The sequence below is a fragment of the Diplotaxodon limnothrissa genome, linkage group LG23 (assembly GCF_057381915.1).
Source record: "Diplotaxodon limnothrissa isolate DT_005_m linkage group LG23, D_limnothrissa_male_GT1.1, whole genome shotgun sequence".
Classification (NCBI taxonomy): Eukaryota; Metazoa; Chordata; class Actinopteri; order Cichliformes; family Cichlidae; genus Diplotaxodon; species Diplotaxodon limnothrissa.
Genome location: NC_140617.1, coordinates 28,408,350 through 28,424,668, shown reverse-complemented (window position 1 = coordinate 28,424,668; position 16,319 = coordinate 28,408,350). Strand labels below are relative to the sequence as shown.

The 16,319-nt window shown below is 42.8% G+C and overlaps 1 protein-coding gene across 1 annotated transcript in view; it reads right to left on the bottom strand.

Annotated features, from left to right (window-relative positions):
* Positions 1–16,319, bottom strand: part of LOC146608241 (kinesin heavy chain-like) — a 30,176-nt gene that overhangs the window by 2,274 nt on the left and 11,583 nt on the right. The window contains exons 11-20 of the mRNA XM_085348881.1: positions 8,072–8,220; positions 4,455–4,636; positions 4,027–4,095; positions 3,733–3,939; positions 3,485–3,637; positions 3,193–3,390; positions 2,992–3,109; positions 1,790–1,854; positions 653–762; positions 44–145 (exon numbers count right to left, since the gene is read on the bottom strand). Of these exons, the coding sequence (XP_085205007.1) occupies positions 44–145; positions 653–762; positions 1,790–1,854; positions 2,992–3,109; positions 3,193–3,390; positions 3,485–3,637; positions 3,733–3,939; positions 4,027–4,095; positions 4,455–4,636; positions 8,072–8,220 (1,353 nt within the window). The remainder of the gene's footprint in view (positions 1–43; positions 146–652; positions 763–1,789; positions 1,855–2,991; positions 3,110–3,192; positions 3,391–3,484; positions 3,638–3,732; positions 3,940–4,026; positions 4,096–4,454; positions 4,637–8,071; positions 8,221–16,319) is intronic.

Below are 16,319 nucleotides of genomic sequence, written 5' to 3'. Positions count from 1 at the left end.
TTTATTGTCTCAAATTAACTCTAAGATGCTTGTGTTCACCTACACGAGCCTCTCCAGCTTTGCATTCTTCTCCTGCTCCTCCGCCTGCAGTTTGTAGTAATCCGACATGAGTCGCTCCTGCTCCAGTAACAGCCCCTGATTTAGACTGAGAGGGAGAAACTGTTTTAATAAATACGCTCTCTAGTTTCAGAAAATGTGGTTTGGAATCGAAGCATGTTTAGTTGGAGGCTCTAAAGTTGCAGGTTGAGGCCTTGAAAGTCACTTTCTAGTCATGTTAACTCTTCTTTTGAAGCAGAAGCTGACTTTGAGCCCAGATCTTTGATCGCTTTCAGGCAGCAGCTCCTTGCTCGCACTTGTTCTCTGAGCTGCTTCTTCTCCTCAGTAGTCCCCCTTTGAAGACAACCTGAGTGGAAATCCCTACTCTGAGGGCTGAGGGGAATATTAAAATGGGTATATGTGTGTATCTGCTCATGGCCTGAGCTCGTCTGAAAAGATCAGGATTTGTGTAGAACGGTTTCAAACCTGAGCACATCTGTGGGTTTCCCTGTGATATCTCTCCCCTAATCTCCCATCGTCTCCCCCCTGCTGTGCTGTTACATCCTCAGAGTTGGTTTGTGTGCGTCAGTGTGTGCGTTTGCTGATGTTTTCTCACTCTCTGAGCTCGTCCAGCATCCTCTGTTTGTCTTCGATCTCATCCCGCAGGCGGCTGAGCTGCTTCTGATGAGCCTCCCTGTGGTTCTCCAGCTGCTCCTCCAGCGTTTTCTGAAGACATAAAAACACATTAGAGCTGAGGTTGGCAACATTATTCCCTCAGAGGACACTGAACAGAAACATGACGCACTAAAATAACCCTATGATAATCCCAAATCCATGATCCAAAATACAAGAGCTTCCTGTTAGAAGCTGCTCGTTTTTCTGGGTCAGTCTGGAGCACTTAAATACTGGATAAACCTATGACATGGACTGTGTTAGACTGTATTAGGTCTAACACTTTAAATCTGGCTACTTGGAAGTGTCTCAGCTACTAGTTAGCTAGTTAACAGTAACTAGTAGTTAACTACTAGTAGTTAACTACTAGTTACTGGATCTCCTGCCTTCAATCTGACCTGCAACATGAACAAATATGAACAAATGTCTTGAATCAACCCTCATGTCTTTACGCTTTACTTCCAAGCCGCCAGATTTTCTTTTTTTTCAATTGTTTTTGAGCAATAGTTCTCAGGCTTTCTGAAGCTCTTTCAAAGGTTTTATTTGGACATTGGCTGCTTTTTCACTCATTTGCAGTCCAGTGCTTGTACCTGATCATCTTTAGAAGCATTTTTCCAGCTGCATTTCAGCCAGTGGTGGTGGAGACCTTGTTAAAATTATCAACTATGAAAACAGAGAAGCACCATCAGATTTTGATACACCATGCAAAATCATCTGGAAAGCATATGATTGTCAACAGCTTCATTTTTCAGCGTGACAATGATCTCAAACACATTGTTAATGCAGTAAAAACACACAGTGGAGCACTATCAGTCATGGATCGGCCTCCCCAGAGCCCGGACCTCAACATTACTGAAGCAGTGTGGGATCATGTTGACAGAGAACAGAACAAAAGGCAGAAACATCCAAAGAAGAGCTTTGAATGTCCTTCAATAAGCCTGGAGAACTATTCCTGAAGACGACTTAAAGAAACAACAAGAAAGCTGCCTAACAGAGTTCAGACTGTGCTGAACTCTGTTAGGTTCCAGATTTTAATATTTTGTAAAAATCAAAATCAATTTTGTGCTGTATTTTTTTTTACCTTGATGTCATCGTCTCCGCCCGCTCTGCCGATGTCCTCCTTCTCCTTTTCCTCGTGCATTTTCTCTAAAGACAGAATAATTGTGCTGTGTCAGAAACTGCAGGCAAATTTACTCACAAAGCTAAACTCTCAAACTTCAAACTATGAGATATTTTACTGAAAGACAATTTAAATCAAGACAAAAGACTTCCCACCGGGGGTCAAAACATAGACTCACAGACTCAAACACAACCAAAGACAAACCCTCACCTTCATAGCGTAGTTACTCAGCCCACCCTTTTTGTCAAATTCATCTTAATCGTAAAAAAAAAAAAACCTCTGATGTGCAAGACTATATCACATCCATCGCCTGGATATGTCATAAGGTGACTGTGTTCTTCCACAAAAGCAAAAACCAAAGAAAGTGTAATGATGCTTGGAACGCATGAACACAGTGCACACACAATACACATGTGAAATTTGACTAATGTGGATGCAGGGGTTAAAGACGGCCTCAAAGGTTCAGAATGGCAGTTTAATGCACATTACTGGCAATTATTTCTTATGTGCTGCAGACTGACTGCATGGACACATTTGCTCAGTAATAATAAAATAATAAAATCCCACGGCCCACTTATACCTTCATGTGATGCGTTCATGGTGCAGATGCAAATGAAGTCGTAGTTGTGATACTTCAGTGTCTAGCTAGTGATAGAGCAGCAAATAATAATCATTATCATCATTATTATTATTATTATTATTATTGAGTAATTATTTTCACCACACAGCACTGATGCACCTGATCCTAAGGTCCCCCCGCCTGCCAGATCCCACTTTAGCCCCTGTGGTGATACTCAGACATAATATACTGGCCACTCGTGCTCAGAGCACCCTGCATGTTGTAAGATACAGTGTCGTTAAGTCCTAATCTATGTGATACTCCAGTGATGGATAAAGTTCAAATTAAAGACCTTCCAGTGCTTTCTATGTGTGTAACTGAGGTATAAAGAAAACCTAAAAAACACACTGATTAAATAATGGTTATTGAATGAGTAACAACTAAAAGGATAAAGTGGTGTCTCATACATTAGAAACATCTTTGTCTTTGTTGTTTTGAGCTTTTCTTTTTTTCGGGGTGGGATGACATGTCAGCTGTGCTCATACTGCCTAACTGTATAAATGAGTCTGGTTTTTAAGAGTTTGTGGAGGTTTCTAGGACCGACCTTGAGCGTGCAGTTTGGCGAGCTCTTCGGTGAGAGCGTCCTGACTCTCCTCCAGCTGCCTTTTCTTCTGCTCCATGTTCTGCATGTAGTCGGTCAGAGACTTTATCTTGGCCTGATGCTGCAGGGACAGCAACACGTGACTGACACTCTACCAAACCCCAGGAGAACTCTGTTAGCGTGACGACGTCAGGTGACGCTTACCTGGGAGATGAGCAGCTGACAGGACGCCAGCTCCTTCTCGTTCGCCTGAATCTTGCGGTGGGCGTCGGCCTGGGCGCTCTCCAGCTGCTTGCTGCGGTTGACCAAAGACTTGACCTCGGACTTCATCTTGCTGATGTAGAGGCGAGCAACGGTAAAGTCCTCCTCCAGCGCCGAGCCGTTCCCCTTCATCTCTGAGCACTGAGAGGGAAGGAGGACGGGCCGGGTTAAAGGGTCATGTGTCTGTTTCGGGTAAGGTTGGTAAGGTTTTTGTCATGTGGACGTGGGTGCTCACCGCAGCCGTCTTGACATCGCTGGTGCCGATGATGGCACCGATGTCACTGAGGTCTCTCAGCAGAAGGTTGAGGACCTCGGCAGCACGCTTTCTCTGCAGGCCGTTTAGCTCCTGCAGCTGACTCACCTCCCTCTCAAGCACCGACAGCAGCGCCTGAGGATGCCGCCACAAAGACAGCCTGTCAGCATGCCTCTGCATCGCTGCACTTCATGTGTAATCGAGTAGTATTCAGGAAAGTCACGACCCACCGTCTTGTGCTGCAGCTTCTCGGTAAGCTGCACGTTGGCTTGGTTTCGCTCCTCCACCTCTTGGCTCTTCTGGTCGTAGTTAACTGCCAGCTCCTCCAGGGCCTGAAGCACCTCCTTCACCTCCTCCTTGGCTAGCTCGTTCTCCGTCTGCAGCCGGCACAGCTCCTCCTGGATCTTGTCATAGTCGCGTCGTGTTGACGCCAGCAGCTGCACAGATTTTTAAAAAAAACACGTGTCAGAGGAAATACGCAGGCATGCTCTATCATTACTATTAACCTGAGCTGGGAGACAAACCTCTTCTTGATCCATCATCTGCTCCTTGAGTTTCTCCGCCAGCTGACTGTGTTGGTTAATTTCGTCATCCTGTCAGCGGCAATAAAATATACAGATTTTCAGGAATTGTTTAAATAACAAGGGCAGTATGTGTACATGTAATCCCTGTGAGCCCAAAGCTCAGGCTTCAGACTGATCGAACACTCTTGGCTCTGTGGTTCATCATATAGGTATATATCAGCTATATGATATATATATAGGCAGGTGGTTCACATATATGGTGAACCACCTGCCATTCAAATCTATTTTTATGAGGGGCAGCCAATCAGAAGGAAGGGGGAGGAGCTAGAACACTTTGTTCCAGACAGAAGATGAATAAAACCCATCCTGAGATAGCTGTATGTGACATGTTTACAATAAACCAGCTTTAGCCTCGTCCTGTTGCTCACCTTGTCATCCAGCTGTTTGTACAGGTTCCTTACGTCCTCCTCGTACTTCCTCCTCTCGTCACCGGAGACGGAGACACCTCCTCCGGCTGGCAGCAGGTTGTCGATGATGGGAGTGTTGTCGTACGGCTCGCCGCTCCTCTGATCTTTAGAGCTCTGCTGCTCCTCCTCAGGAACGTTCTCCCCTGCGATAGGAACTCACTTGTTAGATATTCTACTCATGCATCCATTATATTCACACATGTTAGTGTGACGACGTTTTAAACACTCTGATCGTGCCATATGTTGTGGTATGGTGTCACATCGAGTAGCACCATAGTTGTTACATCATGCCTCAGTGCGTCGCATCATATAATCTTAATTTTGTGGAAGAATTTTTAAATCACGATAAAAGTCTAAATACTGTAATAAGTGCAATAACTAAGCCTCAGTTTACGCATTTTGAAGTAACAAACCAGATGTTGATGCTCAAGCAGGCTTCATAAATGAAGTGGGAAGAAGGGTTCAACCCTCTGAAAAGAACACAGCAGCATAGCTTAGGGTCTGCAAAGATGCATCTGAACAAACCACAAATTCTTTTGGACGTTAGAGACTAAAGTGGAGACGTTTTACTGTAATGCACAAAACCAAATTAATCATCTGCAACGTGCGTGTAGGGTAGTAAATCCTGGCAGCAGTCCTTTAACATAAAAGGAACAATTGTTGCCTTGCAGTCAAGATAACACCAGGATACTGTAGTTTATCAAAGTAAATTAGATAAGTTATTATCAGATAATTAAAATAAACCTGATGCATTTCCTGAAACATCAGGTTTGGGGGCTGGCTACGTTTGTAAGCCAGCACACAACTTACTATTATTATTACTATTTTTACAATTCTGATGATTTTCCTTCAGGAGAAAACTGCATCAGTTATACTGACTGAGTGAAATCATGCTGACTTCACCAGTGTTTGTGTGATTATTGATTTTCTAACTGTGGGTTTGGTGATAAAAGCCAGCAGCTAATGAGGAGATGGAGCCGAGGACAGACTGAAGGAGGCGGAGAGCTGCTTCCTTTTAAACGGCAGGGCAGGAAGCCAGCGGCTGACTCAAACCACAAACACTGTATCAACATGATGTGTGTGTATGTGTGTGTGAGAGCGCTGCATTTACATGTCAGGAGCTTTGGCTGCTGCAGCTGAGCTGATTTGATGCTAAGGAGGGGGAGTGTTATCAGCATCCACAGGGGAATTAAACATTAAAATGCAACAATGGCCACAGAAAGAAAGGGGGAGGAGGGGGGTGAAGGCGGGGAGGCATTAAAGCAAAGAAAGGACTGAGAGGAGGAGGAGGAGTGGTTACTATGCAACAGAAATGGGGGAAAAAGGGCGAGGATGCTGTGAAGAAGACCCTGCAGTCCCAGCAGAGAGGGAGGAAGTGTGGTGGGGAAACACACACAGGCAGCGTGGCGTCCTTCATGGTGGGGTTATGCAGAATCTACAACATTCGGGCAGGACAAGGCGTGAGCCGATCAGACCCCACACATTATCACAGCGGCAGATTAATCTGAGCAGTAATTACATGTGATTTCCAGACGTCACAGACTGAGCATGTGCACACACAGCTACCTAAAAGAGCCTGTGCGGTTAATGACACTCGAGTTTCTCAGGCCGCCGCCCACTTTTTTTAAATTTCTGCTTGTTGGCATGCATGGAGAAAAAAACATTTTCTGTGTGTGTGTGTGTCACAGAGAGCATCTGACTCTCAAAGGTCAAAGGTCAAAGTCTCCTAAAAACAAAGTAGCAGCTACTAGTACACACCACTACTGCACTATTTAATCATCAGCAATTCATTTTAATCTCTGATAGCTTTAATAGGGGTTTTTCCTTCTCACTGTCACCAAATGCTTACTCACAGGGTGGGTGTCGTCTGACTGCTGAGGTTTTCTCTGTATTATTTTAGGGTCTTCATCTTACAGAATATAAAGTACCTTAAGGGAACTGTTGTTGTGATTCGTCGCTGTATAAATAAAACTCATTTTAAATGAACGTTCAAACGGTTTTAGAAAAAAGAGAAGGCGAGTTTTACTGGAATATTCGGCGTATCACTGTATAGCAAAGCATTCACAACGTCTGAACACAGAAAAATCAGCAACTCCTAGATTTTACTATGTGCATTTCACAGTTTGAGCTACAGCGGAAATTTAAATGGTTCATGTAAGATGAGAATTATTTTGTAATTTTACAGCCAAATATGACAAAAAGTCCAGACAGTCTGTAAGATACTCGGGTGATAAAGTGTCAAAGCTTTTCAACTTTTTGAAGCTGATGATGCTCCAGATTGGAGAGCAACAGCTCCTACAGACCAATCCAATCTCAGGAAAATAGCATCACCACTCCTCAGGTCCTTCAGACCTCGGTGCACAGAGAAATAAGCAGACGAGCGGTGAACGAGTAGCCACGCTCTGCTAGGTATTCACATGTTAAGATGTAAGAAAAGGAGGCTGCTGATGATGTTCCACTTTGATTGCTTTCTGTGTTGTGAGTCATTACAAAACATCCATCCATTTTCCTCCATTTATCCAGAGTCAGGTCGCAGATTGCGCAGGTCTTTCCAGACGTCCTTTCCTCATCAACACTAGATGAAATATTTAATAACTCCAGTGACTTCTGGGTCTATCGAGGGTCTCTTCCCAGGTGGTACGTCTCCACCAGTTGGATGGGGTGCTCTGATATCCCCTTATTGTGGTTGTTTCTCATGTTGAGACGTCTCAAATAGAACGTGTTGAGCACTTTTTTCCTGCCTGGTGCAAGTTCAGCCTTTAATTTTAAAGTCTGCCCAAAGTCCTTACAGGTCTGGGTAAACCAATCTATCAGGCTTTGGAGGTCCCGCTGTGATACGAAATCATGGCACCTAAAGGATAGTTCAGGGGCGTAGGGAAGGAGATGCCGAACAGCGTCAGCACGAGAACGTAACCTTGCTGGATCTCTAACACTAAGGAGGCAAGGCAGAGGAGCTTCTTCTTCTGTTCTCCGTACCTCCTCTGGAGTTCTTGAAGGGTCGACGTGCCCAGAAGAACTCCAAAGAGAGGCGTCGAGGAGGCCACCAAACTACCTCTGGGGAGTCCAGCTTGTACCCACAACCCTGTTCTTTTAGTCACTACCCAGAGCTCATGGCCATCGGTGAGGGCTGGACCGTGGATCACTCGCCTGCTAAATCAAAAACTCTCTCTTGGCTCTGTCTTCACCACGACTGTCCATCCCACCCTTCGTCCACCTTCCCATCACACGTTCACAAAGCAGTTGCTGTAAAACTAGGGCCTCTTTATTAGCTTGGTAAACATCTCAGGCTGAGGTCTGTTAATCAGGACTCTGTAATAAGTCCCACCAAGCAGCAACTGTGCAACAGAAGGTGGGTTCCCTTTGAAATATCATTTATTTAAAGGTATAGAAATGAGTGCACAGGAAGCAGAAAGGCAGCACGTTAACTATTCATAACTTACTGTGGAGCTGTACGATACAACAACAATGTATGTTTGTCACAAAAACCCAACATCCCACTGTGTAACCACCGATCAACACTCAGGAGCTCACAGCAGCTGTTTCCTTTAATCAGCCCTTGCAGGCCGCTTTAATCTCACCGTTTCTCCAGCGGTTGAGTTCAGCCTCCAGCCTCTGGATGATGCTCTTCAGGTTCTTGTTCTTCTCCTTCTCCTTCTCGTATTTCTTCTTCCACTCCTCGGCCGTCAGCTCCAGGTTCACAGACACTGTGTTCTTGATGGTCTTCGCTCTGAGCGGACACAGACAGTAAGCATTAGTCTTTTAATTAATCTCATCGTGCCTGATTGTTAGACTTCTTCTCTGGACTCTATTGACAGTTTGTTCCAGCTCATTGAGTTAATATAGTAATCGAATCAAAATACTGAGCTGAACTTTAAGTGTGGTTCATCTTACAGTAATGGACAGGGGTTAGATTGGGATTAAGTTTTAGGCATCAAATTCCACCTTTATGTTCCACATTCATGTAACATCTATTAAAGTGTGTTTGATTCAGCAGCTTAAATCAAAGAAAACTAATAATCTGGTGACTTATTTGTGATTATTCCTGCTGCACAGCTACACAGGATCTCAGTCTTCCCCTGCCCACCAAATGTCAAGTTAACCCCTGATTACAATGATTAAAAACAACATTTTCAGGTTTATTTTCCACTACTTAGTTTCTACTTCTTTAAAAATCATCTGCTGAAAACAAGAGCTTACAAAAAAACCCCACACAGGCAGGAATTTGATCATCTGACCATGCAAGTTTGCAACATTCAGCATGATCAGATGAAAGTAGTCGGAGCATCCAAGAGTTTACGCCTTTTTTCCCTTTTCCCTGCAGGTAAGCATGTTTTTGCTGTCTTAGTGGAAATAAAGCAACACATTTTACAGCTGTTTCTGAGTGTGTTTTCTACCTTTCCACCTAATACAGTCACTTCCACATGCTACATGTGTGAGTCTGCTTTCTCCCAGAGGACCTCCGCCCCTCTCGATCTTTCCTCTCATGATGGAAATCTCCTAATTAATTGAATTTCCTCTTAGCCGAGGGCAGATGGTTGCACAGTAATCAGCCTCTGTGACACTGCTCAGTCTGAACTCACTGATCAAGGCTCAGTGGATTTCAGCTTGATTTTTAAAATAAATGATTACATCGCTGCTGTCGAGGATCTTTACAGACGCGTCACTTTTATGAAACTGTAACATCTAAAGAAGTGAAGCAGATGAATGAAATGTGCTTCAGAATGAAGTGTGAGGAAAAAACTGTGTAGAAAATAGAAAATGTTCATTATTCTCAGTTTTACATGACGTGAAAACAAGAAGGCGGCAGTGTCGGAGTCTATAAATAAGAATAAACCCAGATGCACAGCGGGAATCTCAGAGCCATCTGTTTGCTAGTTTGCACCAAATGAGTCACCGTGTACCTTCGCAGATGGACTGGATACACTGATACTCTCCCACAAACACAAACAGCAACTCTGTGTTTGATTCAAAACTGACTTTAGCTTTTTCTTTTGTAATTGTTACGTTTTTCGTTTGCAGAAGTGCAAAAAATTTGTCTTGTAGCTATTTGAGGATCCAGTTTCCTGCTTCGTAACAGCTGTATGTGAGGAAAGGTTTATATAACCTGAGTCAGACTTTCTTGTCATTTTTAAGGTGGTCTCGAGCAACAGTTCTCCAGGCTTTCTGAATGTCTTTGGCTGTTTTTTAAACTAATTTTCAGGCTACATCCACATGTACCCGGGTATTTTTGAAAACGCAGATTTTTCTATGCGTTTGCACCTTTCGTCCACACGTAAACGCCGTTTTTGGTCACTGAAAACTGAGATTTTCCTGCCAGGGTGGAGATTTTCGAAAACTCAGTTTTTGCATTTAGGTGCGGATGAGGAAAACAGAGAAAACGCAGGTCAAAGGTTTTTTGACGTCACACTGTGCGCCACGTTATTGTTTCGGTGAAATGAATTTCTACAATGGCGTACTTAGACAAAATACTGTTAATTGTACTCTCTGTAGTGTTTACATGCTTACATATACACACACAGTTTCTGTCCCTCCACACATAGTACTCAGCCATCTTTGTCTACTCTTTCGCACCCAGGCTTCTAGACTTCTGATTGGCCAACATTTCTACACAGTTAGGAATATATCGCCACCTGTTGCTTTGGCACGTTCCTAGCAGCGTTTTCCTTCGTTTTTGCGTTTATGTGTGGACGGGATTTTTTTTTTTTAAACAAAAACGGAAAATCTCCGTTTTCAAAAATACCCGTGTACGTGTGGACGTAGCCTCAGTCTAATCATAATTTGCTCCAATTTCTTTGGTTGAATCTGTGAAAAATACCAAAGATAACACAGTCTGACAGGCATAAACTAGTATTTTTGGATCAACAAGGTGATTCCCAGAGAGCTATTAGCTAAAAACTTGACATATATGAGCAGTGTGTGCAGTGTGGCCTTAAAAAATTAGAGGAAACTGGACAAAAGAAGAAGTGGGACAAAAAGTATCTGAAAGTATGTGGCGGATGTGGTTCCACTGCATAGGAGTAGAGGTGCAGTGGGTTTGGGGAGCAGTACCAGGGAAGGGGCAGGGTAGTTGGAGGTCTTTGATGAACATAGCTATGAAGGAGGAAACTTTTTTTGTGTTTCTCTTCCTCTGTTAAAAATATGAGGTGGTTGTGGTTACTTCAGATGAAACTGTATATGGTGGTACGTAAAATCTTAGCTGTTTAAAGGATGAAAGACTCCTTTTTAAAATTTCTGTTGTTTTTTTTATGCATTAATTATGGAAAAAATGGAAAAAAGAAAGTAAAAAACTGTTACAGGAAAAATGATTCTATGTTTCTTTACCTTCTTTTAAATGTGCAAGCATGCCCTTTTGTCTATGGTTAGATTAGTTTAGAATTATCTTTTTAGACTTTCTCAGCAAAGACATACTGTTTTGGGACATATTGTTTTAGATTGTTTTATCTCTCACAGCTCTCTGCTGACGAGACTAGCGCCACATATGGAGTTGTTTATTTTATCTGTTTTGTATTTTCTTATCCTGTTCTCACTGTCTTTCCTATAAAAAGTGCCCAGCCTCTGTACACGTTGTGAGTTGTTCTGAACAGCTTACCCGTGTGCACGTTAAAGCATAAAAAGTGATCTTGTCTCATTGTGTCTTTATTTCTCCTGGGTCTTTTACAGAGTTTTCCCCCAACATTTCTTGGTCCTTCGAGCCGGAGCGCCTCCATCGTGTCCCATCTCCGTGACCAGTCCACGTTGTTCGTCTGTCGACAGCCCACACACTAGGTGTGTGGTCAAAGACCAAGGGCGTTAAATTCGAGTCTTGGCCAACGTTCTAGAAAGCGACCCACGGTGGTGGGGCCCGATCGAGGTGGACCAGACCCGGCGACACTGACCAGGTAGATACAGACACACTGACACAATTTTGCGTAAAAGCGTATTTTAAATTCAGGGAATTTTAAATTCAGGGAGTTTTAAATTCAGGGAATTTAAAATAGCGAAAGTAGCTCGTCGACTGGTAGCATTGGAGCTCGTCGACTGGAAGCTCCCCACCTCTGTGGGTTAGGTTTAAAGTAGCTCGTCGGCTGGTAGCTTGGAGCTCGTCGACTGGAAGCTCCCCACTCTTGTGGGTTAGGTTTGGAGCTCTGGGTAGCTCCCCCAGCTGGGTCAAGGGAATAAGTAGCTCGTCTACAGAAAGACTGGCAGCTCCCCTTATGATAAGGGTTCCGATCGCGCGAATAAGTGTGAATGTGAATGTATGTGTGTGTATTGTTGTAACTAACGGAGCAAGCTGAATTTTCACGGTCCAATAAGAGACTGAGCTGCTCCTACTGTGTTTTTCTTTTACTGCTATTCACTGACGTGCTGGTGAGTTGAGAGAACAGTCGAGTTCCGTCTTGTAAAGTTCACACCGCTTTTGGAAATAGTCCGAAAGTAGAAGGGCGTGTGAGCAACCACTCTCGTCTCTAATACCAGCGAAGGTGATAGCAGCTGTATCGTGTATATATTACTTAAACAAAAATAAATACATAAATAAGATGGGTAATCAAGCAAGTGAAATTAAAACTCACTCCTGCTGACGAGCAGTGGTGAGAAAAGAAAAGTCCAGACGCCGGACAAAAACAGTGTCTGTAAACTGAGAGATTTAAGAAAACAAAATATAAACAGTCAGAAGACCAGAACTCAACTGCCAGTTTAGTAAAACCAGAAGACGAGACACTGCAGTCCCCACAATCCTTTTAGTAAACCATCACTCACTCCTGCAGCCGCATCTGCAGCACCACCCATATCAGGAAGAACTTAATAATCCCTTATTAAGTGAAAACTAGAGATCACAGTAGTTTGAAGTAGTTTAAAAGGGTTGAAAACAGACCCCACTGAGTAGATATAAATATAAAAAGTACGAAATAAAGATGAACAAAGGGAAAATTACAGTAGAAATTATCTTTAGAGTATTTGAAATTAATAATAGCAAGGATAACAACCTGTAAAGTGATATTAACAATGAAACACAGTTGGCATGATGACCATGCCCAGCATGTATAAAATGAATATAAAGCAAATAATTCACACGAAAATATTTTAATAAAATAAATAAGGTATATTAAGGCTGTGTCATTGTTCAGCCAAGGACAGTGTGTGAAAAGGTAACTGTCTCCACCCTGGGAAAAGGATGATTCTGCAGGTCATCTGAAGCCCTTGATGGATACAAAATAAAATATAAATAATACATTATAATAGAACTGCCTGGTCCGCCATGTAACAGAGAGAACAAATGTGACCGCAGATTGGATGAATTCTAAATTATCTGTTTGCTGAATAAGATGATCCTAACTAACAAATTGGCTCAGTAGTAGTATAGTGGTACACACTGATAAAATATTATGCTATTGCTGTTATATAAGACAAAGAGGATAATATTAACAATGACATAATATTAATATGAAGAGGCACCTTAATCGGTTATGATGTGAGGTGAATAATTGTTAAGCAGTAGTCTGCATCAAGCTTAAGGTTTGCTGAAACTCAGTGTAATGACATGTGAGATGAAGACAATACGGAGAATAACTAAACTAATGAAGTGCATAGAGGCACTTGACCAGCTTGAAACTTATTCTAGAATGACACATTGCTGAGATAGAGCACACCTATAATAACAACCAATAAGCAAAACCCTGTAGACAACAGCTAAAACTACAGGATTGAGAAGCTGAATTAAATATGTAGACACTGCTAAGCTGATGAGCATGTTCCACATTTTCTTTTCTTTTCTTTTCTTTTTATTTATTTGTTTCTTTTAGAGCAGAAGCTGCTGTAACACACCCAAAGAAAGACTCTAGGTCTGACCAACCGTCTCAGTCGTGGGCAAAAAGATGTCAGTCAATAAAATTCTAAAAGATAATTTATTGACAAAAAATATATGAAGAGATAAAAGATAAAACAGTCCAGTGTCCCACTTAAGAATTGTATAAAAACACACAGTCCCAAGGCCAGAGCCAGCTATGCCACACAGCCAAGTTGCACTCCACATGTTGCCTTTAACAGGGTTAGAAGTCGTCCTTGGAGACCCACCACCCTGCAAGCATATAGTCAGTGGTCACTCAAGCCTCTGCAACTCTGCTGCCTTTAGGCTGTGGCATATAATAGGCCCTGGACTGCACAGAGAGACAAAACGACACACTTAATATAAAATTCATAGCGCAAAACCCGTCCATCCCAAACATATCTGATTTCATCACATTACATACCTGCACAGAGAGACAAAACAACACAGCAGTGTTTGTAGTGTGGGCTATAAGTAGACCAGTGTATCAGTGCAATCAAGTACACCTGCCTCTAATTAGTCCAACCCCATTCCAGCCATTGGCTCACCAAAAATGTGACACACACAAAACCACTCCCAACCCAGTGCAACTTCACACAATAATATGGAGCTGAATTAACACAGGCACATTAGTCTACCATGTTACAAGCTGCATGCTATTACAAGCCAACATATGCAGACTTCTGCCTTGTTCGGGTGGCAGCATTTTTCTTTTTTCTTTTGTGTCCTGACACGTTTATGTTTTTTGTTTTTGTTTGATTATTTTGTTGGTTTTGGAAACGAATTTAAACGAACTTGTGACAATACTTGAGAGTCACAGTGACACATAGTGATTAGGCATATGATTGAAAAATGCCTAGGTTTAGAGCTGTGAGCTATGCAAAGTTAAATATATATATACATATATATATATATGTATAAATGGGAAACAACCCTAACTTGAAAGTTTGAAATGTGTGAGATCCATGAATTGTTTGAAAAACTAGAAATTATTCAAAACTGCCTTAAGTGAAAATGTAGTGTTGCATCTATTCTCCCAAACCAAGACAAACAAAAAAGAAGAAGCTTTCTGTAACTTCAAAATAAGGCTGACTGTTGACAATAGACTAAAACACTAATCCGCAGGTGGCTATCAGGAACAGAGAGGCGAGCAAAGTCACAAACACCAAGGCTGCAGACAGCCACGCAGAAACAGCAGATAACATAGAGACAACGCCTGCTAGAACCGTGGAGAGGAAGGTCACTTCCCACGAGATTGTAGGAGTAGAGGACAAATTAGTTGTAAAGTCAGCTTCAGGCCACACAACTGTACAACAATTAACTGCCCTTTTAGAACTAGTACACACAGCAAGTGGCCGCAGGTGCTTTATTAAATGCATATATGACCCGTCGTGTCCAGTAAATTTGCTAGGTAGAGACGCTCTGACAAAACTTAAGATAGCAGTCATGCCATTCTTTTCTGGTATTACACCTGAGTGCCAGAAACCGACCGAGTATCACAACATTCTGAGATTTAAACAAACTCCAGGCCCAGATCCACCTTATGATCAGCAAGTGTGGAAGCTAGGAGAACAGCATTTGACCTTACAGCACAGGCCGAAATTGTGTAGGTTACGCAGTAACCACAGATAGTAAAATAATAGAAGCAAAACCACTTTCTTCTTCATGTCCTGCACAGAGCGCTGAGCTGATAGCTGTGATACGCGAAAGCTAAATACACAAAGACAAACTAATAAACATACATACAGACAGCCAGTATGTTTTCTCTGCTGTGCATCATTTTGCAAAAAATTTGGCATAACAGAGGAATGATTACACCAACTGGCAAACCAGCATGCCAACCTCTTACAACGCCTACTGACTCTTTCATTACTACAGGCAACAATTTTGCTGACAGATCAGCAAAATAGGCGGCACAACAGGCAAACATCACATTGATGGCAGTAAACACACATCAGATTCCACTGGATGTGTTCAAAAATGAACAAAAAGCAGCAAGCACAGCAGAGCAGGCAAAATGGCTAAAACACGGTGCAGTTCTGACAAACGATTTAATGATGTGTTATGGCAAGCCAGTGTTGCCAAAATCGCTCCACAAGATGGCGGCATTAGTGACTCATGGCTGTACGCATTTGTCAACGGGGGGACTGACCAGTATTGTCAACTCTCATTTCTACACTGTAAATTCTACACTGTAAATTTTGAAACCTCAGCAAAACAATTTGTCAGAACATGCATGACGTGTCAAAAATATAATGCTCAGGGAAACCTGAGACCACACAATCCATATGGACTTTATTGAGCTAAATGAATGCCAAGGGTAAAAATACACCCTAGTGGTTATAGATGTATTCTCAAAGTGGCCAGAAATCTATCCAGTGAAAAAGGCAGATACAATTTCAGTAGCAAAATGTATGTCTAAGTTGTAGGAAAATAAAGAGATGATTGTAAATGACGAAGAATGTAATGATGTCTATCAAGTGTCTTGCAGATCACAGCCCGGTGACTGGGTTCTGATCAAGGTGCTCCAAAGGAAAAACTGGAGCACACCCAGGTGGGAGGGGCCATACCAAGTCCTCCTCACTACACCGACCGCTTGCAAAATTGCGGAACGACCATCCTGGATCCATCAGAGTCACTGCAGGCGAGTAAGTGAAGCCATCTAAACACAGCTGACAGCAGGCGTGCCCACTTGTTGTGATCTCGCCCGGTGGAGGGGTCAGCTTTCCTGGCCGGGGGGAACTATTCACGACAGGAGGGTGTGTCCCGTCGTCATGCGGTGGTGGCTTTTAGTAACTGCAGCGGCCCTGACCATGGCCGGGCTCCTCATCTTTGCTTCCGTGAGGGACAACAAGTCACGCAATATGAAGAAAAGGCAGACACTGTATGACAAAGGACAGTACACCAAGTTTCCCCATGGCTACGCCACTAACTTTTGGTGGCAGTTTATGAACACTACAGCTCACTGGAATAATAAAACTGACTGCTATGCATGTACCCATATGCCCCTATCCTCGCAGACG